Raw genomic sequence first — 23,224 nt, forward strand, 5'->3', positions numbered from 1 at the left:
TCAAAATCACTGCAGATGGTGATTGCAGCCATGAAATGAAAAGATGCTAGCTCCTTGGAAGGAAGGTTATGACCAACCTAGACAGCATAATAAAAAGCAGAGAGATTACTTTGTCAACAAAGGTCCATCTGGTCAAGGCTATAGTTTTTCCAGTGGTCATGTATGGATGTGAGAGTTGGACTATAAAGAAAGCTGAGCACCGAAGAATTGATGCTTTTGAACTGTGGTGTTGGAGAAGACTCTTGAGAGTCCCTTGGACAGCAAAGACATCCAACCAGTCTATCCTAAAGGAAATCAGTCCTGAATATTCATTGAAAGGACTGATGTTGAAGCTGAAACTCCAATACTTTGGCCACCTGATGCAAAGAGCTGACTCATTTGAAAAGACCCTGATGCTGGGAAAGATTGAGGGCAGGAGGAGGAGGGGATGACAGAGGATGAGATAGTTGGATGGCATCACCGACTTGATGGACATGGGTTTGGGTGGACTCCGGGAGTTGGTGATGGACAGGGAGGCCTGGCGTGCTGCAGTTCATGGGGTCACAAAGAGTCAGACACAACTGAGTGACTGAACTGAACTATAGTACTTGTCTCTACATTGGACAAAAGGTGGCCCTCTCCCATTGAAGAAGGGTCCACGTGGGTCACAATCCACATCATCTCCCATCTTTTCTAGACCCTTACTCTATTGAGCATGGCAGGCTTTACATTCAACTTCACCCTCCCTCTCACATCCGTCACTTTAGCCCCATTCCTGTCTGTGTCTTCCACTGAACCCTCCGTCTCTCTCTCTCAAAGCTGCTTTCCCTTCCAGCTCCCTTCCCAAGCTCCTCTTCTTCCTGATCAGACAACCCTGTTAGAAACAAATTCCTTCTAACAGTCCCCATTTTCTGGCCTGCCATTCACCAACCTCTGCAGTCTGGTTCCTGTCCCCAGCCCTCCCCTGAAGCCACTTTCCTAGAGGTCATTACAGATGCCCCAGTTCCTCAATCCAGTAAACACTCTCCAGTCTTAACCTCATGTGGCTTTTGCACAGCTGATCATCCCTCTTCCTCGCCATCTGGGGCCATGCCACTCTGACCCTGGGGCTACCCACCTCCACGCCAGGTCTCCTCCATCTGGCCTCTCCTCTTCTGGCCTCTCCTCAAATATGGTTTTGCCCAGAGACCCTCCCATCTTCCCCCTGACACACTCCTGGGTGGTCCCAGCTGTGCGTGATGACTCTCCAGTCCAGGGCCTCTCTCTTCAACCTCTAGCCTGTACACCTAGCTGCCTCTAGGACAGCACTTCCTGACTGTCCCATGGGAACCTCAAATTCGGGATTTCCTAGCTCAACTTGTACCTTCCCTAAAATCTGTTCCTCTTCCCATACTCCTGATTTCTATCAAATTCAAGTTAAAAATTCTAAGATTTAGCATTTCCCTGGTGGTTCAGTGGTTAAGAATCAGCCTGCCAGTGTAAGGGACACAAGCCTGATCCCTCATCCAGGAAGATCCCACACGCCGAGGGGCAGCTAAGCCCAAGCCCCACAGTTACTGAAGTCCGAGCTCTAGAACTGTGCTCCCCAACAAGAGAAGCCACCAGTGAGAAGCCCGTGCAATGCAGCAGAGAGTAGCCCCCTCACCGCAACTGGGGAAAGCCAGCACACAGCAGTGAACACCCACTGCAGCCAAAAATAAATAAATACATTCTTTTTTAGCTCAGAATTATCTGGGGCTCTTCCCCCTCTCTCCCCTCATTCCTCAACATTCAAGAAGTAAATGAAAACTCTCAATTCTACGCCTAAAGATTCTCCCCACCCTTTAGGGAGAAAAATCTTTAATTCAAGTCTCTTGGACTCTCCTGGACTTTGATGGGGCTTCCCAGGTGGCTCAGTGGTAAAGAGCCCGCCTGCCAATGCAGGAGACAGAGAGACGTGGGCTCGATCCCAGGTCAGGCAGATCCCCTGGAGGAGGAAATGGCAACCGTCTCCAGTACTCTTGCTTAGAAAATCCCATGGACAGAGGAGCCTGGCGGGCTCCAGTCCATGGGGTCGCACAGAGTCTGACACGACTGAGCAGAGCACAGACTTTGGTGACTGCCTCCTACCTGCCCTCCACGCCTCCAGTGTCTCCCATGCCGCCCCACTCAGCCCCCAAATCATCATTTCTGCAACTGCCAGAGAGATCCTTCTACAGCACACGTCTAACTACGTCACTTCTCTGTTCGAAATCGCGTTTGGTTTCCTATCACCTACAGGATCATGTTCAAACCCCTTAGCCTAACACACAAGCCCCTCTGGAGCGGCCCTCTCCTGCCTGTTTTGCCTCAGCTTCTGCGGCACCCCAGCTGGCCCATCCCATCTCTCCTGAGCCCCTCAGAGTGTTTATGACAACCTGGGCTCCAACAGCCATAGGTGCCCTCCAACTCGCAGGCCTCTGCCTAGGGCCCCTTTCACTCTGGTCTCTCTCCTCCAGAATGATGTGAAATGTCTCCTCCTCCAGGAAGCCCTCCCTCAACTCTTCAGACCATTAGCTCTTTCTTCCTTGTGTTCCTATAACATCATGCAATTACCTCTGGAATGTATCTTATTATTTCATAAGTATTTGTTTGCATTTTATACCACCTTTAAAGAAAAACCTGTGTGTCTTATTGTTTTTTCTATCTCAATCCATAACACTGCAGCAGACAAATAGTGGATATTCAACAAATGTCTATGGAATGAACAACAAAAAGAAGTTGGAAGGCAAGTAAGAAACTGAGAAGAAAGATAGGAAAAGCCAAATTAACCACTTTATCAGAATCCCTGAGGAGCTGTGGAAATGCAGATTCCGAGGCCACCCCAGATCCTCTGACTCAGACAGAATCCTTGGAGGCAGGGCTTGGGAACTGGCCTTTTAAACTAATTTCCTTGGGTGATTCTTACGGATTCTAAAGTCTCAAACCACTGACCAAAGAGACTCTTGTTCTAATACTGGAGAAGTTCTGTTATTTCAGAATCTGACCCAGGGTCAAGAACTTTAGTGGAGTTAATGTCTAAGATAGTATAATTATAACATCAACTTTGATCGCAGTAATAACTACAGAAGAAAAGCCTATAGCAAACGTGGAAACAGCAACACCAACAAGAAAACCACTGGCTGCCTGCACTCCTGCAAAGGCACTTTGTAACAAAAGGAAGGCACCGCACTCTGGGCTCGGTGGGAGCCCTGATTAACAAGTGGTCTCATCTCAGCCAAGTACTCTCCATCTCTGCAGAGCTTGCCTCCCATCTGAAACAGGAGCGGGTTGCATCCAAGCTTCCTTTCAGCTCCAATGTTCTGTGAGCGGCTATCTTGAGAAAGGGAAAACCCATCATGGGTGGGTAACAGTTCACATGCTGTGCTTCTAGGCTTGCTATATTATCAGGAGATTTCTATCCTGGCAAAAGATACCTGTCGTAGAAGCAGGCCAAAACAGCGTCAGCAGAGTCACTCTGTTATAATGAGATTAAGCCAGAGCCATTTTGGTTGATGAAATTAATATAACAGTGCTAATATATTACTGAGAGCAGCAGAGCCTCCCTCTCTAAAGAATGCCAGGTGTATTGTGGGCACCTTCTTCCCCTTGACCACAGCCCTGTAAAAGTGCCGGAGAGGGGCTGCCATCTGAGGAGCCCTGAGTGCCGGTCAGGGGACTGCAGGGACGGTAGGAGAGGGTCTCCTGGGTGGTTGGCACCTAGCCCACGTCTTCCTGTAGGAAAGGTGGGGGTGGGCACAAGGAAGAAGGGACCCTCCGCGGGCTCTGTCAGTCACCAGAGCTGGAAGGGAAGACCTGCGCGCTGGGCACCAGGTCCAGCCGTTCTCCTCGGGGACCCCGTTCTGCCGGCGGCCAGGGGAGAGGGCAAAGCCAGCACCTGGCCCGCCTCTCCAGGGCGGGGAGTGCGGAGCCTCTGCTGGACCTTGACCCACTGGGGAAAGGCGGGAGCCACATTCAAACAGGCACAGTGATAAACTTATTAGTCATGCGGGTTGTTCCAGCCACCCCTCCCACCACCCGGCCTCTCCGGCTGGTCCCCAGCCCTGCTGCCTTTCAAGTTGGACAACTTGGAAAGGAAAGAGAGAGGGGGAGACAAAATGACAGAGGCTCACATACTTGATGAAGAAGACTCTCCCACCGCGGTCAACTCCGTAGGTCCACCGGCCGGGCAAGTCCAGCCAATCAATCTCATCGGCCATCTCGGAGTCCCGCAGCCCCTCCGGCTCTCTCAGCACCAGGGCGTCGGGGTGGGAGGCGGGCGGGGGGCCTACGGCGAGCCCCCCACTCCTGCTCCTCCTCGAGGCGGCGACGGGGGCGGGGGTCCAGGCGGTCCTCCGGGTTCCCTGGCCCGGGGCTCCGGCCTCTCGCTGGAGGCAGCTGGCCGCCAGCCGGCGGCAGGGAGCGGAAGACTTAACCCCGGCGGGGCCGGGCGAGCCCGGCCGCAGACGCGCGCCGCCCCCGGAGTCTGCGCTCCGCTCCCGCCGTCTCCTTAACTTAATGACGGGCAATTAGCGCGGAGGGGCTCCGCCGCCCCGCTCGCGCGGGCGGCCCGCGGGCAGCGCCGAGGGCTCGGGCCCGTCTGCTCGCCGCGGCCGGGCAGCCGGCGGGGCCGAGCGGGCGAGCGCGCGAGCCGGAGGACGCTCCCCGGAGGGCGCGGGGCGCCGAGCGCGAGCGAGGGCGCTGCCGCCCGGCTCCCGGCCCGCACGCGGCCGCCCGCCCGGCGAGCGGAGGGCGGGGCCCCGCGCCGCCCCGAGGGCCGCTCCCGGCCGGCGGGGTCCGCCGCGGCCCGCGGGCCCCCGAGTCCTGACTCCCGGCGCGGGGGGCACCCGTTTGGCAGACAGAGATGGGAATCCCGAACCGCAGGGACACGTCCAGCCTCTGACCCGAAAGGGGGAAGTGATCTGGTTCTGCTCGGCGGGAGGTTAGCAGAGGAACAAAGGTCAGATGCAGGGAAGGCTGGCACGGCTGTGAGTAGCAAGGCGCCCCTTCTCGCTAGAATGTCAACCTCATGAGTCAAGCTAGTCCTTACTTACCTGTCTTTCTGAGTACTTCCTCTAAGAAGCCTGCCATGACTAAGGAAGAATCAGAGTGAGACCTTCAGATGCACTCAGAAAGCAACAGCTTTTGTATACCTAATTTGTGCAGAAAAGGGAAGGAAAGAAAAAAAAAAAAAAAAGAAAGAAAGGAGGGAATGTGTTCCATGTACGGAACATAGATTGCAAGCATTCAGTACTAGTATATCAAAATGGTATTGCTGGAGCCCACAGTTCTGTGGTCCAAGGGGTTGCAAAGAGCCCTATGGTGACTGAGCGACTGAACTGACAGTTCTGCTGTCTCTGGTTTGCATCAAAGTTGGACTCCAGTCAGCTTTCCCAGCTTACTCAGGACCTGCCCTTGAGGCTTCCACTAGGTAAACACTGTCCTAATCCATGTGTCAGACCAAAGGGAATAGATACCTGTCTTTAGAGGAAGCAATGTGTCGCTTGGCAGTTGGCAAGTATCTGTTGAATGAGCAAGTTTATTGTAAGCATTCTAAGGGACATGATGCCTGTTCTACCCAGGTGATTCCTACTCATCCCTTTGGTATCAACCCGTGTGTTGCCTACTCCAGAAAGCCATTCTTGATTCCACTCTAGGCAGATTTATATGTGTATCCTCCATGTGTCATGTAACTTTATTAATAACCCTGTAGTGGAGCTTATCTGGAGAAGGAAATGGCAACCCACTACAGTCCACTGGGTCACAAAGAGTTGGACATGACTGAGCATACATACAGTGGAGCTTAGCACACTATAATGCAATCCTTGGTTTACTTATCTGTCTCCTTCAGAGCAGGGGCTCCATTTGGTTCATCTTTATAGCCCCAGCACCTACCTGGGACACACAATTTATATTTGATGAATGACTGATACTATCCTAACTAGAAATGGCTCTTAACTCTAACCACAATCCTGTACTTTTGGACCCTATTTAGGGGCCAGATAAATATAACCACCTGCAACATCCGGGTGTATGTGGGGAGAGCTTTCTGGAAAAAAGAACAACCAGTGAGCATTCTCAGGAATCCTAAAGGCTCAACCTAGGTGTAATGTGTGTACATAGATACTGAAGCCACTGCTGCTGCTGCTGTGTCTGACTCTGTGTGACCCCGTAGATGGCAGCCCACCAGGCTCCCCCGTCCCTGAGATTCTCCAGGCAAGAACATTGGAGTGGGTTGCCATTTCCTTCTCCAATGCATGAAAGTGAAAAGTGAAAGTGAAGTCGCTCGGTCGTGTCCGACCCTCAGCGACCCCATGGACTGCAGCCTACCAGGCTCCTCCGTCCATGGGATTTTCCAGGCAGGAGTACTGGAGTGGGGTGCCATTGCCTTCTCCACTGAAGCCACAATATGCCTCAAAGAATATCTCATCCTAGCCTCTTGACTTAAATATAGGAAGCAGAAGAGCAAAGAAGTGAAGAGAAAGTTCATGTCACTGAGCAAGGCTCTGCCCAATGTCCAGGCCAGAACTCTTTCCATTGCATGATTCTACCTCCAACACTGGAAATTCACTCTGCCAACAAACAGGCTGATTCTTGGTGCCAGTTTGGGTCCATTCTCCAGAAGCAAAAAGGAGCAAAAACCTATAATACCCAACTCTTTTCTGCCTTTTCAGATCCTACATGTTTTTAGTAAAGAAAGCTGCATTTGACAGTAAAGGAGAGCTGCATCTGAGAATCACAGGTGAGGAGGCATGCCCCTCTGTAGCTCCTGAATTGACATGTCTGGGAGTGTCAAGGGGTCAGACTTCACCGGTCCCCCATCCCCAACCTGTGAAACACCTGTTAAGGCCCATCCCGCTGGTAAAGCCCAGAGCCACCTGCCCACCCCTATGATATCAGATGATCCGAACCACCAGGACTGCTGCCAAGATGCCTCCAGGGAAAATACCAGCAACCAGAGCACTCCCTGTCCAACCTGAGCAACCGGTTAAGTGCGGCTTCTTGGGCTGAAGGTGGGTGGAAATAGGGAACAGTATGACATGCTCTTGAAAACATGTATCACACCACTGTCTTCTCGGAGGAGCAGGGGCTCCTGAGGGTTTCTTCAAAAGATTTTTGTCTTGTTTATCTCTAATCTAGCCTGGGGTTCCTTGGGACATTTACCTAGACCAAAAACAAAAAAGAGCAAGTGGTTGAGATTTTGAATGTTTTTTACTCTTTTGGAATAAGAAATCAGGTTTGAAAATACTTTCTCACTGTGGTGTATTCTTGCCAGTGACTCTTTACATTCTAGTTCTTGTTTATTAATTATGATCAGGATTGATACTGCTAAGCAAAGAAACTTTCTTTAGCAAAGAAACTAAAGACAATTCAGAAACAGTAGAAAACTCAAATAAAAATAGGTATTGGTTCAACAATTACCTGGAAGAAGGCAGGAGAGGGATATGCTGAAATGAAAACCTTACCTGCTTTGCAATTAAGTCAGAAATTTAGCTGTTTGTTTTTTCCTTACAGCAAATTTTATCTCTTTAAAAGCAACAAATCAAAAAAAAAATAAATAAATAAAAATAAATAAATAAATAAAAGCAACAAATCATGTGGATAAAATATATCAGTGATATTTAGAAATGATTCTGATTCTCTCATATATTTTGAGAGCTTAAGTCAGTCACTTGAATGTTATCATGCTTCTGGCGTGGTTCCAGCGGTAGGCTGAAAAACAGCTCCCCAGAAACTGTCCGTGTCAAATCCCTGGAGCCCATGAATGTGACCTTACTTGGATGGAATTAGGATAAGGATCTGGAGATGAGGAGATTATCCCGGATTATTCAGGGTGGGCCCTAAATTCAATGACACATGTCCTTATAGGAGAAAAGCAGGAGGAGACTTGAGACAGATGGAGAGCAGGAAGCAATGTGACCACAGAGGCAGAGGCTGGAGTGAAGCCACCACAAAGCAAGGGATGGTGACAGTCACCAGAACCTCGAAGAGACGAAGAAGGAATTCTTCCCCCGAGCCTGCAGAGGGAGTGTGGCCCTAACACTTCAAATTTCAGTCTTCTGGAATCCAGAACTGTGAGAAAATAAATTTTTTTTTGTTTTAAGCCAGCCAATTTGAGGTAATTTGCTATAGCATCTTGGTAAATTCACACAGTACCTATAAGAAAATAATACGTTATTGAGGACCGACATAAATGTCTGTTATTTTAACTTGTCCAATATCCAACCTCCTGTCTCCTGTTAATAGCCCCTGGAGCTTCCCTTTGACGTCTAGCTTTTTGCCGCTGTCAGTCCATGTGGGTTGAGTGGGCTGCCCCCACACTCACCCCAGCTCCATCGGTTCAGGAAGGACACATGGCTCAGACCAGACCAGTGAGACTCAGTTTTAAGAAGATCCTAGAGCTCCTGGGCAGAGAAGGCAATGGCACCCCACTCCAGTACTCTTGCCTGGAAAATCCCATGGATGGAGTCGCTAGAGTCGGACACGACTGAGCGACTTCACTTTCACTTTTCACTTTCATGCATTGGAGAAGGAAATGGCAACCTACTCCAGTGTTCTTGCCTGGAGAATCCCAGGGACGGGGGAGCCTGGTGGGCTGCCATCTATGGGGTCGCACAGAGTCGGACACGACTGAAATGACTTAGCAGCAGCAGCAGCAGAGCTCTTGGGAAGAAGCCCTTTCTCTCTTGGATTCCAAGCGGGCAGGTGTCACTCTGGTGCTGCTGGGGTCTTTCTGAGGGGAAGCTGGCTGAGAGCGAATCCAGTCCAGGAGAAAGTGGAGTCAGAAGATACAGACACGCTGCATCCTCGTATCCCAGAGCCCCAGGACCAGCCTGCCAGGAGAGGCCCTATCACTGGGATTTCTACTTGTAGGTGCCCAGAAACACCCTTATTTGCTCCAGCCAGTTTCTGCCCCTGACAACTGAAAAAGTCCTAGCCAGGACAAAGGTCAAAGTGTCCTGTGGCCCTTCTGCTTTGTTGTAACCAATGTTTCTTTGAGAAAGTCAATGAGATAACCACCTGTACTTCTAGTGACTTGAGAATGTGAACTCTTCCAATAAAACTGCAATTTTAGATCAAGGAAAGGTCTTTTGTGACCATCTGGTCAAAGTCTATAATTTCCCTCTTAAGGGTACTAGAGAACTCAGGAGAAGTACCCAGAGTTGTGGCAATTCCTCGGGAGAGTTGGGACCACAACTCAGGTCTCCTGAGAACCCGATCAGTAGAAAGCTATATTTAAAGGCATTTGCTTTATCATTTAAACGTATCTGGCCAAGAGACTCACAGTTATAATTATAACTGATTCCTCTGCTCTGCTAAAGAAGACCCACAACAGTAGTTTTTGTTGAGTGCTGGTGTTTGATAGCTCTGCAGCAGGCTAGGTCACTAGCCACTGTTAATTATTTTACAGGAACTAGGAAGCAAAGGAAAAGAAATCAAGGCCCTCTCTGCTGGGATGATTAATAGATATACGATTATGTAAACATGCAAGAGCCCAAACCAGTTGCTTGATAGAAGTGGTGATTCGATAAAGGTTTTAGAGAGGTGGGGTTTTTAGTGTTTATATTGTCTGTTCCTTTGCCTGATCTCGGATCGTGTGGCTCTCAGCGGCTGTGGTGTGCAGGCCAGTAGCTGCAGCATGTAGGCCTGTGGGCCCCGCCGCTCCTGGCATGTGGAATCCGTGTTCGCCACCCAGGGATTATACCCTTGTCCTCGGCATTGTGAAGCAGATCCTTAACTTCTGGACCACCAGGGAAATCTTGAGAGTGGCACGTTTTGTTATAAAAAAACTGTTGAACTGATGCTGGTAACCAGAGGATTGTGGAATCCTGAAATTTCTCTAAAGCCAGTTGACCTGAATTACATTTGTTCCACAGATATTTGCCGAGTACCTTCTGTGACCCCAATATTCTTCTAGGTACAGAGGATCCAAGAGTGAATAAAACAGAAAAGTCCTTGCTCACATAGAATTTACATTTAATAAATACACAGTCTTGGAGGACAATGAGTCTATGGAGAAAAGTGGAAAGAGTAAAGGAGAGGAGGCTAGTGGATGCTGCTATCTTATATTCCATAGATTTCATATAGGGTTGGCAGCAAAGGCCTCATTAAGCAGAAGGACATTTGGACAAAGACTTGAAGGAAGAGAGAGCAAACCATGTGACCCTGGGGAAACATTTTCCAAGTAGAGGAAACAACAAGTGCAAAGGCCCTGAGGCACGAATATCCTTGGAATGTTTGTGAAATAATGAGGCCAGCATGGCTGAAGCGGAATAAACGAGGCAAAGGAGATGAGGACCAGTGGGCTGGGGGCCAGTGGGAGAAGCTAGATCATTCCAGGATACGGGAAGAAGATCAGCTATTATTCTAAATGAGATGGGGAACTACTGGAGGTTTGAGTGTAGGAGACATCATCATTATGATTTACTGACTCTCTTAGAGGATCATTCTAGCGGGTATTCGAAATAGAGCAGTAACAGATTCCAGTTATGAGGCTACTGCAATAATCCAAGCAAGACACCATGCTGGTTTGGTTCGTTGTGTTGGTGGATAGAAGCAGTGAGAAACCGTCAGATTCCGAGTATCTTTTAAAGGTAGAATTGCTAGAAATTGCTTACAGATTGTAACTGGACTGTGAGAGAAAGAGAATGCACGCACGATCTGCCCTCTCCTTTTCTTTGTGAATGATGAGAATGCTCTCAAGGCTCACTTCCAAGGTTTCCTCCTACCTGACTACGAGGGATTTGGCCTGAGCACCAGAAAGGACAGAGTTGCCACTGACTGAGATGGGAGTTGGCTGCAGAAAGAGCAGGCATGGCAGGGAGAGGGGGAAACCACTTCAGCTCTGAGCATGCCATGCTGGAGATGCCTGAGATACCCCGGCAGAGATGCCAAGGAGATGTCGGCACGTATGAGATTAGCGTCTGGGCCAGGAGTAGGGAGATTTGGTATTTTTCAGTGGTTAGATGGTATTAATACCATGAAGCAAGTTGAGATCACAAAGAAAATGTGTGTGAGTAGGGAGGAGGCAGAGATCAAGGGCTGAGAACCAGGACACACTACTTTTTAGAGGTCGTGTTAATGAGAGGAACCTGAACAAAAGACTCAGTCACAAGTGGCTAATGAAGCGGGAGGCAAACAAGAGAGAACCATCCTGAAAGTGAGCCTTGAGTGCGTTCACGTCACTCTTGAGGAGGAGGAGTGTGCAAACGTTGCGTGTGTTCCAGAAGGGCTGAGGTTAGGCTGGGTTCTGTCTGAGCAGGAAGAGACTTGTACTCCTGGGTGAGAGCGTGGACAGACCGCTCAGGTTATTTTGTGGTTGGTCTGAGAAGAGCCCTGGAAGATGATCGTTTTCGCTAATGAGCCCTTGCTCAGCACGGAGAGGAGCGCCTGAAACGTGCTTCCGTCAGGCCGCGTCTCTGTCCCTGTGCTGGCTTCTCCTGGGAAGGAGGCCAGCCCGAGATGGCTGTCTGACTTCTCCTCCAGGACTGTGTCCTGGCGCAGAGACCAGGCGCTGGCAGCTCCCCAGAGCCACGGCGTGGAGGGCGGGTGGGGCAGGGCTGAGAGAACAGTCTATCATCACAGGCAGATACGGGCAGGCGGGGCCTGGAGCCACTGCTTGCATTTCCTCTCTGGGTTTCTTCTTGAATCTTTAAGCACTGACTTTAAAGTCTGACCTGGGGTTTTTCTAGAAAATGGCAGCTAGTGCTGACTTTGGCGTTTCCTGGAACTATCACAGCACTTTGGTTCAGTTTAGTTCAATAAACTTACAAGGCACCATTATGCCTGTATCTCTGAAACCATTCCAGCCTTCAACCAACCAGTTCCTTCTCCTGTCTCTGTCACTCACCAACCTGCTGGTCAGGCTTCTACGCCAGCTTCTGGCTCACCATCATCCTCCCCATTCCTGTCTCCCTTTCACTTTGGGGAATTTCAGTGCTGATGTGAAGAAACTACTCAATGTCCTAACCTCGCAACACCTTAATCTCTGCAGTTCCAGGGACATTCACCTCCACTCCAGTAAGTTACTCACACCCAAGGCCATTCCTTGGACTTTCTCACAACTCAGATTTACTCCTATCTGGAAGGCAAAATGTCTAATATCCCACGTTCTGACCACAGTTTCGGTTCTTTTAATGTCCTCTTTACTTTCTTCCCTTTACACATGTTCCTTGCCTTCCTACAGTACCTGTGTGCTCAGTCGCTTCAGTCGTGTCCGACTCTTTGCAACCCCATGGTCAGTACCTTTAGCCTCTTGACTTTCCTCCTAATCTATCGCTTATTTCACTTCCTGCAGCGCTCTACTCAAACGCTTGGCCTGTGACTTTATCCCCTCACTAACCAAGATTCTAGTCCATGTGCTCTCAGCTGTTACCCTACTGAAAACTCCACTTGGAATTTATCTGCTTTTTCTGCTCCAATGCCTAGAAAAATATCCTACCAAGCCATTGTAGGGATTAAATAAATCGATACCCCTATCATTCACACTCTCCAGTCTCCCACAGGCCTCCTTCTGTGTCTGTAGTCACTCTCAGCAGCAGACCATCATCATTCCAAGAGAAAATAAAGGCCGTAAAGAAAGCACCACTTTAACCTTGAACACCTTCACTGCAGCCTCCCCATGCCCATTGTTACATTGTCTATACACCTTCACTGCAGCCACCCCATGCCTATTGTTACAACATTGTCTATACACCTTCACTGCAGCCTCCCCATGCCCATTGTTACATTGTCTATACACCTTCACTGCAGCCTCCCCATGCCTATTGTTACAACATTGTCTATACACCTTCACTGCAGCCTCCCCATGCCTATTGTTACATTGTCTATACACGTTCACTGCAGCCTCCCCATGCCTATTGTTACATTGTCTATACACCTTCACTGCAGCCTCCCCATGCCTATTGTTACAACATTGTCTATACACCTTCACTGCAGCCTCCCCATGCCCATTGTTACATTGTCTATACACCTTCACTGCAGCCTCCCCATGCCTATTGTTACAACATTGTCTATACACCTTCACTGCAGCCTCCCCATGCCCATTGTTACATTGTCTATACACCTTCACTGCAGCCTCCCCATGCCCAATGTTACATTGTCTATACACGTTCACTGCAGCCTCCCCATGCCCATTGTTACATTGTCTATACACCTTCACTGCAGCCTCCCCATGCCCATTGTTACATTGTCTATACACATTCACTGCAGCCTCCCCATGCCTATTGTTACATTGTCTATACACGTTCACTGCAGTCTCCCCATGCCTATTGTTACAACATTGTCTATACACCTTCACTGCAGCCTCCCCATGCCCATTGTTACATTGTCTATACACCTTCACTGCAGCCTCCCCATGCCCATTGTTACATTGTCTATACACATTCACTGCAGCCTCCCCATGCCTATTGTTACATTGTCTATACACCTTCACTGCAGTCTCCCCATGCCTATTGTTACAACATTGTCTATACACCTTCACTGCAGCCTCCCCATGCCCATTGTTACATTGTCTATACACCTTCACTGCAGCCTCCCCATGCCTATTGTTACAACATTGTCTATACACCTTCACTGCAGCCTCCCCATGCCCATTGTTACATTGTCTATACACCTTCACTGCAGCCTCCCCATGCCCAATGTTACATTGTCTATACACGTTCACTGCAGCCTCCCCATGCCCATTGTTACATTGTCTATACACCTTCACTGCAGCCTCCCCATGCCCATTGTTACATTGTCTATACACATTCACTGCAGCCTCCCCATGCCTACTGTTACATTGTCTATACACGTTCACTGCAGTCTCCCCATGCCTATTGTTACAACATTGTCTATACACCTTCACTGCAGCCTCCCCATGCCCATTGTTACATTGTCTATACACCTTCACTGCAGCCTCCCCATGCCTATTGTTACAACATTGTCTATACACCTTCACTGCAGCCTCCCCATGCCCATTGTTACATTGTCTATACACCTTCACTGCAGCCTCCCCATGCCTATTGTTTCATTGTCTATACACCTTCACTACAGCCTCCCCATGCCTATTGTTACATTGTCTATACACCTTCACTGCAGCCTCCCCATGCCCATTGTTACATTGTCTATACACCTTCACTGCAGCCTCCCCATGCCTATTGTTACAACATTGTCTATACACCTTCACTGCAGCCTCCCCATGCCCATTGTTACATTGTCTATACACCTTCACTGCAGCCTCCCCATGCCTATTGTTACATTGTCTATACACCTTCACTGCAGCCTCCCCATGCCTATTGTTACATTGTCTATACACCTTCACTGCAGCCTCCCCATGCCTATTGTTACATTGTCTATACACCTTCACTGCAGCCTCCCCATGCCCATTGTTACATTGTCTATACACCTTCACTGCAGCCTCCCCATGCCCATTGTTACATTGTCTATACACCTTCACTACAGCCTCCCCATGCCCATTGTTACATTGTCTATACACCTTCACTGCAGCCTCCCCATGCCTATTGTTACAACATTTTCTATACACCTTCACTGCAGCCTCCCCATGCCCATTGTTACATTGTCTATACACGTTCACTGCAGCCTCCCCATGCCTATTGTTACATTGTCTATACACCTTCACTGCAGCCTCCCCATGCCCATTGTTACATTGTCTATACACGTTCACTGCAGCCTCCCCATGCCTATTGTTACATTGTCTATACACCTTCACTGCAGCCTCCCCATGCCTATTGTTACAACATTGTCTATACACCTTCACTGCAGCCTCCCCATGCCCATTGTTACATTGTCTATACACCTTCACTGCAGCCTCCCCATGCCCATTGTTACATTGTCTATACACCTTCACTACAGTCTCCCCATGCCTATTGTTACAACATTGTGTATACACGTTCACTGCAGCCTCCCCATGCCCATTGTTACATTGTCTATACACGTTCACTGCAGCCTCCCCATGCCCATTGTTACATTGTCTATACACCTTCACTGCAGCCTCCCCATGCCCATTGTTACATTGTCTATACACCTTCACTGCAGCCTCCCCATGCCTATTGTTACAACAGTGTCTATACACCTTCACTGCAGCCTCCCCATGCCCATTGTTACATTGTCTATACACCTTCACTGCAGCCTCCCCATGCCTATTGTTACATTGTCTATACACCTTCACTGCAGCCTCCCCATGCCCATTGTTACATTGTCTATACACCTTCACTGCAGCCTCCCCATGCCCATTGTTACATTGTCTATACACCTTCACTGCAGCCTCCCCATGCCTATTGTTACAACATTGTGTATACACGTTCACTGCAGCCTCCCCATGCCTATTGTTACATTGTCTATACACCTTCACTACAGCCTCCCCATGCCCATTGTTACATTGTCTATACACCTTCACTACAGCCTCCCCATGCCTATTGTTACAACATTGTCTATACACCTTCACTGCAGTCTCCCCATGCCTATTGTTACAACAGTCTATATTTCTACCCATCTGTCTCTCTTGCTTCCTATCCGCAGCTACATTTTCATGTTCTCATTCTTCCCGGTTCCTCACCAGACTCCTCTGTCCTCGGGATTCTCCAGCCAAGAGTACTGGAGCAGGTTGCCATTTTCTCCTCCCGGGGGATCTTCCTGACCCAGCAACTGAACCCTTGTCCCTTATGTCTCCTGCATTACCAGGCGGGTTCTTTACCACTAGTGCCCCCGGGGAAGCCCTTCAGAAATCTTACTCAAATCAACTATCTCTTCTTCCCTACAGTTTCAAGCTTTTCCCTGAAGTTCAAGAATTCTGCCTTAAAAAAAAAAAAAAAAAGCCCCATGCCAACCCCCCACCCCAATTACCTTATCACCACTTTCTCCTTCCTTTGACTTCAAGTTTCTTAAAGGAATGCCCTATGTCCTTGGCGTGTCTAATCTCTTATTTCCGGTTACTCACAATCTGGTTTCTGTTCCCTTGTCTCCTTGAAAATGGTTAGAATTCTTCTGACAAAAATAAGCATTCATTTCCAGGTTGCCAAATCCAGCAGATCATCTTCTGTCTCACCTTAGGTGACCCTCCTGATGACAGTTCTTCCTTCTCTCCTTCCTGCAATGGGTGCCCCGTCTGTTTCACCCTCTACAGCCCAGCCATCCTGAAACCCCTACAGCTGATTATCCTTCGTGCCTGTGGCCCCCTTGGCCGGAGGAATCCTTCTCTCTTTTCTTCTTCAATTCTCCTTGAAATCACAGCCCAGGAAGACGCCCTCTGCACTGGCCATGTGCCCCACGTTTGCCGCTGTTACAGTACTCATCGTGTGTGAGAGCTCACTTTCCTATTTCCCTGGACTGAAACTCCTTGGGAACAGGAACTCTCTTTTAAACCTACTTGTTTGTCCAGGATTTGACACAGTTGGCCACCACAACCTGCCTGGAGCTTTTTTTCCCCCAGGCCTTCATGACACCACATTTCCCTGGTTTATCTCCCACTTCACTGGCTATTGCTTCTTAAACTCTTGGATTACAACTTCTCTGTTTAACCTCAAAATGTTGGAGTATTCCAACTCCACCAAACTCCACCCTGGCCTGTTTCTGCAGTCTGCATACTCTCTACCTACTCTCTCTAGGCAATCTCCTCTACCATTTTTTTGTTTTAATGTTTAGTTACTTACTGGCACCGCAACTGGGTTTAGTTGCCGCACGTGGGGTCTTTCGTTGTGGTGTGTAGGCTTAGCTGCCTGCAGCGTGTATGATCTTAGTTCCCCAACCTCCCAACTAGGTATCACACCCGTGTCCCCTGCATTCCCAGACAGATTCTTAACCCCTGGAGCACCAGGCAAGTCCGTCCTCCATTGTTTTAAATCTCATCCACATGCTGCTGGTTCCCAAGTTTCTGTTTGAGTCTGACCTCTCCCCTGGGCTTCAGATGCACAGATCCAACTGCCTACTCCTTGTGGGTAGGACACAGTGGAGGCATGGACCAGGCGGCAGTGTAGGTGGAAAGGGGGTATATCTGGAGGCAGGGAGATCCAATTGATTGTGAGAAATGGAAATCTAGGGTGACTTTTGGGTTAGGATGACCAACAATCTCTGTTTTGCCGGAGGCGGAGGGGTTTCCTGGGGCGTGGAGTTATCAGAGCTAAAACCAGGACAAAAGTGAAAGTGTCAGTCGCTCAGTCGTGTCCAACTCTTTATGACCCCAGGGACTGTGGCCCGCCAGGCTCCTCTGTCCATGGGATTCTCCAGGCAAGAGTACTGGAGTGGGTAGCCGTTCCCTTCACCAAGAGATCTTTCCCAACCCAGGGTCCCAGGCAAATCAGGACAGTTGGTCATACTACTCCTAGGTTTGAGGGGCCAAGAAATGGGGTGATTGTTAATTGGACCATATTCTGAGATAATGAGGACTCAGGGAAAACTAATTGAAAGATGTATTAAGTTTGAGATGCTTATTAAACATCATCTTCATCCTTGTCGCCAAGCATAGTAGAGCTGGCCCATTGTAATTTCTCCTCCTCCTTCATCTGATCAGTCACTGAGTCCTGTCAACCATAATACCTTCATTGCTCCCCAGCTCCCCTCTCCAGTCTAGCCATCTCTCTGGTTGAGCTCACTGCTTCATACCTATACTTGTACAAGAACATCCTACTTGATCTCTCTTCTGGCTTCTGCTCAGTTCAGTCCAACCACCAAATGATCCAAGAGCCATTCCAAAAGAATCAGTCTGACCATGTCACTGCCTGGCTGGCTTGATACTTTATGTAGAAGGAAACAGACCAAACTGCTTAGCATGGCTTTCAAAGTACTCTATCATTCAGACCCTACGTAACAAACCTGTCCTCCATCCCATAGAACCTAACCCAGTTTGACCAGCTTATTCGAAATTTCTCCAACATGCTCTCTATATTCTTCCATTTCTACCTTTTCTCTAAACCCATTTTTTTCTACTTGAAGTGTCTTTTACCTCCCTATCCTTTAACTTCCCTCTTCCTCCAACATTCACCTGATCACTTATTTTTCAAACTCCAACCCATTTACTGAGAGAATGAGTGAAGCATCATAGTTAAAAGTATGGATGCTAGAACCAATCAGGGCTTAACTCTCAGTTCTCTGCCATTCCCTAGCTGTGTAACCTTGGGTAGGTTACTATGTGTCAGGTCCCTCATCCATAAAGCAGGAGATATATACACATATCACATAATATACACTAGTTGGTATTATTATGTGTCAAATATGGTACCAAGAACTTTTCATACATTATCTAATTTAGTCCTCCCAACTTCTCTGAGAGGTATTATTATTATTCAGATTTTAGGTATGACCCCTTAATATTCAAGGGCACACAGCTGGTGGAAATGGAAAACTGGAATTCAAGCCCAAGTCTGTCTGGATCAATGCCTAGGTTTCCTTCACAGCACTAGAAAGAGCCCAGGGAAGGAAAGCAGAGAGGTCTGATCCTTTAAACTGCCGCTTAGATGGAACAGGCAGCGAAGACTGTGTGCTCTGGAAGGAGGACAGAGAAACACAGAATCAGGAGGAAGTAACATCAGGATCAGAGTCAAAGGGAGGTGATGAGCCAGTATATAACCCCTCAGGTGAAAAGAAAGAACTGTACGTTACACAGTTATGTGTAATGATCTTAATAGCAATATCAGGTTATGATCTTAATAGCAACATCAGGCTACATTCCCAAAAGCAATGTCACGATTGTTGCTGGGAAAAGGCAAACTGAAACTGTTAACCTGAGGAGACAAGTGCTGTGTGTAACATTTTAACCCCAAGGAACCTAGCACAAAATCAGGGACTCAGAGTTTAGGAGCTGGACAAGACAATGGAGTGACATCTTCAAAGTACTGAAAGAAAAAAAAATTAACCTAGAATTCTTTGGCTAGTGAAAATATCATTCAAAAATAAAGGGTTAGCCCACACTCTGGAGCCCGCAAGCCAGAACTACTGAGGCTGCCAGCCACAGCTACTGGAGCCTGAGCGCTCTCTAGAGCCTGCGCTCTGCAACAAGAGAAGCAACCACAATGAGAAGCCTGAGCCCTGCAGCGAGAGCAAGCCCACACACAGCAATGCGGACCTTGCTGTTGTTGTTGTCCAGTCGCTCAGTCGTGTCCGACTCTTTGCGACCCCATGAACTGCAGCACGCCAGGCTTCCCTGTGCTTCACCAACTCCCAGAGCTTGCTCAAACTCATGTCCATTGAGTCCGTGATGCCATCCAACCATCTCATCCTCTGTCATCCCCTGCTCCTCCTGTCTTCAGTCTTTCCCAGCATTAGAGTCTTTTCCAAGGAGTCAGCTTGTCACATCTGGTGGCCAAAGTATTGGAGCTTCAGTATCAGTCTTTCCAATGAATATTCAGACTGATTTCCTTTAGGATGGACTGGTTGGATCTCCTTGCAATCCAAGGGACTCACAAGAATCTTCTAAAACACCACAGTTCAAAAGCATCAATTCTTTGACATTCAGACTTCTTTATAGTCAGTCCAACTCTCACATCCATACATGACCACTGGGAAAACCATAGCCTTGACTAGACGGACCTTTGTTGGCAAAGTAATGTCTCTGTTTTTAATACACTGTCTAGGTTTGTCATAGTTTTTCTTCCAAGGAGCAAGCATCTTTTAATTTCGTGGCTGCAGTCACCATCCACAGTGATTTTGGAGCCCAAGAAAACAAAGTCTGTTACTGTTTCCATTGTTTCCCCATCTATGTGCCAGGAAGTGATGGGACTGGATGCCATGATCTTCGTTTTCTGAATGTTGAGCTTTAAGGCAACTCTTTCACTCTCCTCTTTCACTTCATCAAGAGCTCTTTAGTTCCTCTTCGCTTTCTGCCATAAGGATGGTGTCATCTGCATATGTGAGGTTATTGATATTTCTCCCAGCAGTCTTGATTTCAGTTTGTGCTTCATCCAGCCCAGCATTTCACATAAGGCACTCTGCATGTAAGTTAAATAAGCAGGGTGACAATATACAGCCTTGACATACTCCTTTCCCAATTTGGAACCAGTCTGCTGTTTCATGTCCAGTTCTAACTGTTGCTTCTTGACCTGCATACAGATTTCTCAGGAGGCAGGTATGGCAGTTTGGTATGCCTATCTCTTTTAAGAATTTTCCAGTTTCTTGTGATCCACACAAAGGCTTTAGCGTAGTCAATAAAGTCTCTGTGTGTACACACATGAAATGGTATAATATTATTTAAAGATCTACTGTGATGAGTTAACCTATATATTTAAACATTACAATAGCCACAAAAATGAAATCAGATAAAGAGGTATAGCTGATACGTCAATAGTGTAGATAAAATCACACACAAAAAAATACTCAATCCAAAAGAAGGTAAGAAAAGAGAGAAAAAAATGAAATCAGATGGAACATAAAGAAAACAAAGAGCAAGACAGTAAATTTAAATTCAACTCTATTGACAATTACATTAAATATAAGTGGTCTAAATACTCCCAATTAAAAGGCAGACATCATCATATTGGTTTTAAAAATACAACTGTACGGACTTTCCTGGTGGTGCAGTGGATAGGAATCCACCTGTTAATGCAGGGCACATGTGTTCAATTCCTGGTGTAGGAAGATTCCACATTCCGTGGAACAACTAAGCCCACGCACCACAACTACTGAAGCTGTGTGCTGCAACGATGAAGCCCACACCCCCAGAGCCTGCGCTCCACGGCAAGAGAAGCCACTGCAGTGAGAGGCCTGAGCTCCAAAATGAAGAGTAGCCCCTCGCTCACCATAGCTAGAGAAAACCTCCACACAGCAACAAGTACCCCCCAATTTTTTTTTTTTTTTTTTTAAAGAAAGCAACTATAACAGGCTTCCCCAGTGGCTCAGCAGTAAAAAATCCATCTGACATGCAGGAGAAGTGGTTTCAATTCCTGGGTTGGGAAGATCCCCTGGAGAAGGAAATGGCAACCCACTCCTGTATTCTTGCCTAGGAAATCCCGTGCGCAATGGAGCCTGGCGGGCTGCAGTCCCTAGAGGTCACAAAGAGTTGGACACAACTGAGCAACTAAACAATAAAAAGCCGCTGTATGTTGTCTACAGGAAACCTGCTTTAAATATGAGGACTACACAGTCCATGGAATTCTCCAGGCCAGAACACTGGAATGCTGAGAAGCTGTTGCCTTCTCCAGGAAATCTTCCCAACCCATGGGTCAAACCCAGGTCTCCCGCAGCTCATGTGGGTTCTTTACCAGCTGAGCCACTAGGGAAGCCCAAATACAAGGACAGGTGGGGTTAGAAATAAAACTATGGTCAAACTTACAGCTATGGCAGTGTGACAAGACTGTCAATCCTCTCCACCAAAAGCAAACACAAAACTGGACAAACCATCAAAAAGAAATATCTCAGGGCTCTGGAAATGAACCAAAGGTGCCTCCCCCAATATAAGGAGTATTTATTCTTGAATAACTGCTAGAGCTTTGGGTATAAAGTAATAAAGAAAGTGGGTTTCTCAACCTCAGAACATGACATTTGGGACTGGATAAATCCTTGTTGTGAGGGAGGATTCATTTTGATATTTGGCGAAACTAATACAATTTGTAAAGTTTAAAAATAAAATAAAATTTTTTAAAAATTGAAATAATAATGAGTAATAAGTACCCTGATTGTTTATTCAAATTAGTTTTCACATGTTATATTTTTATTAAAAACATGATCATTAAGAGTCTTGAGTATTCACAAAAGGGAGGGGGTATATGTATACCTATGGCTGATTCATGTTGAGGTTTGATAGAAAACAAAAAGTCTGTAAAGCAATTATCCTTCAATAAAAAGTTAATTAAAAAAAAAGAAAATATCTAGAACTGTATGAAAATGAAATTACAACATGTGAGCACATTTGAGAAGCGGCTAGAGCAGTGCTTATAGGGAAATTTATAGCATTGGGTAGTTACATTAGAAGAAAAGAAAGGTTTTGAAACAGTGCTTCAAGTTCCACCTTAAGAAATTTGAAAAAGACAATTAAACCCAAAGAATGTGAAAGAAGGAAGTAGATTACAAATCAGAAATCAGTGGACTAGAACACAAAACAGAGCAAAGTACAATGGAAAAAATCAACGAAACCAAATGCTGCTTCTTTTGAAAGATTGATAAAATTGACAAACCTCTTGACAGATTAAAAAGAAAGAGAAGAGGAAAGATATAAATCACCAACACTGGGAATGACAGAGAGGACATCACCTAGCCTACTAACCATTAAACATATGAAACGTTGGTGATAGAAAAACTTTAAAGCCCCAATAAATGGAGAAATGTACTCTGTTTTTGGATCAGAAGACAATATTGCTAAGGTGTCAATGTTCTAAAGTCAATCTATAAGGTCAATGCAATCCCATTTAATACCTTAGTTAAGTTTTTTTTTTGGTAAGAATAAGCTGCTTATAAGATAAAAGAGAAATGCAAAGGACCTACAAGAGCCAAAACTATGTTGAAAAAGAACAAAGTGATTTCAAGACTTATTATAAAGTTAACAGTAAAGTTAACAGTAATCAAGACAGTATAGCATTTATGTAAGGACAGAGATACAAACCACTGAAACAGAAATTGAAATAGTATATAATCAGTTGATTTTTTTTTTTTTTTTCCCATACATACAGCATATGGGGAGCTGGGGAGGACTCTTAGTTCCCTGACCAGGGATGGAACCCTTGCCCCTTGCATTGGAAGCATGGCATCTTAACCACTGGACTGCAAGGGAAATCCTAATATAGTCAATTGATTTTTAACAAAGATGCCAATGTTACTTTTCAACAATTTATTATCTGTGTGTAAAAATATCAATCTCACGACCTTACTTCATATCATATACAAAAATTAACTCAGGGACTTCCCGAAGTGGTCCAGTCCCTGAGACTCTGAGCTCCCAATGCCGGGGGCCTGGGTTCAATCCCTGGTCATGGAACTAAGATCCCACATGCCACAGGGCAACTAACCCCTGTGCCGCAGCTAGAGAAGCACGCAGTGAAGAGCCTGTGCCACAGTGCAAACCTGGAACAGCCAAATAACAAATTAATTAAGCCCATTTGAAAACAAACAAACACACAAAAAGTTAACTAAAAATGGATCACTGACTTAAATGTCAAAATTAAAACCATAAAATGTCCAGAAAAAGAAATAGGAAAAAATATTTATGACTTTGCATTAGAGAAAGAGTTATGAGGTAGGGCAATAAAAAAAGCACAGACCATAGAATAAAAATCGATAAATTGGACTTCAGCAACATTAAAAATTTTGCTCTTCAAATAACATT

The 23,224-nt window shown here is 46.8% G+C and overlaps 1 protein-coding gene and 1 long non-coding RNA gene across 3 annotated transcripts in view; one reads left to right on the forward strand and one right to left on the reverse strand.

The window, feature by feature from the left end:
• PLEKHA6 (pleckstrin homology domain containing A6) overlaps nt 1-4,321 on the reverse strand; it is a 138,736-nt gene extending 134,415 nt beyond the window's left edge. Inside the window, exon 1 of the mRNA XM_070767760.1 lies at nt 4,114-4,321. Within this exon, the coding sequence (XP_070623861.1) occupies nt 4,114-4,196 (83 nt within the window). The 5' untranslated portion in view covers nt 4,197-4,321. The remainder of the gene's footprint in view (nt 1-4,113) is intronic.
• LOC109570246 (uncharacterized) lies at nt 3,961-12,756 on the forward strand. Of its 2 annotated transcripts, none has more exons than XR_011560691.1 (3): nt 3,961-4,148; nt 6,651-6,989; nt 7,846-12,756. It is a non-coding gene; the product is annotated as an uncharacterized lncRNA (long non-coding RNA). The 2 variants fall into 2 exon arrangements; XR_011560692.1 differs by lacking the exon at nt 3,961-4,148 and adding an exon at nt 4,646-4,936.
• The last annotated feature ends 10,468 nt before the right edge of the window (nt 12,757-23,224 follow it).

This window comes from Bos indicus, chromosome 16 (genome assembly GCF_029378745.1).
Source record: "Bos indicus isolate NIAB-ARS_2022 breed Sahiwal x Tharparkar chromosome 16, NIAB-ARS_B.indTharparkar_mat_pri_1.0, whole genome shotgun sequence".
Taxonomy (NCBI): domain Eukaryota; kingdom Metazoa; phylum Chordata; class Mammalia; order Artiodactyla; family Bovidae; genus Bos; species Bos indicus.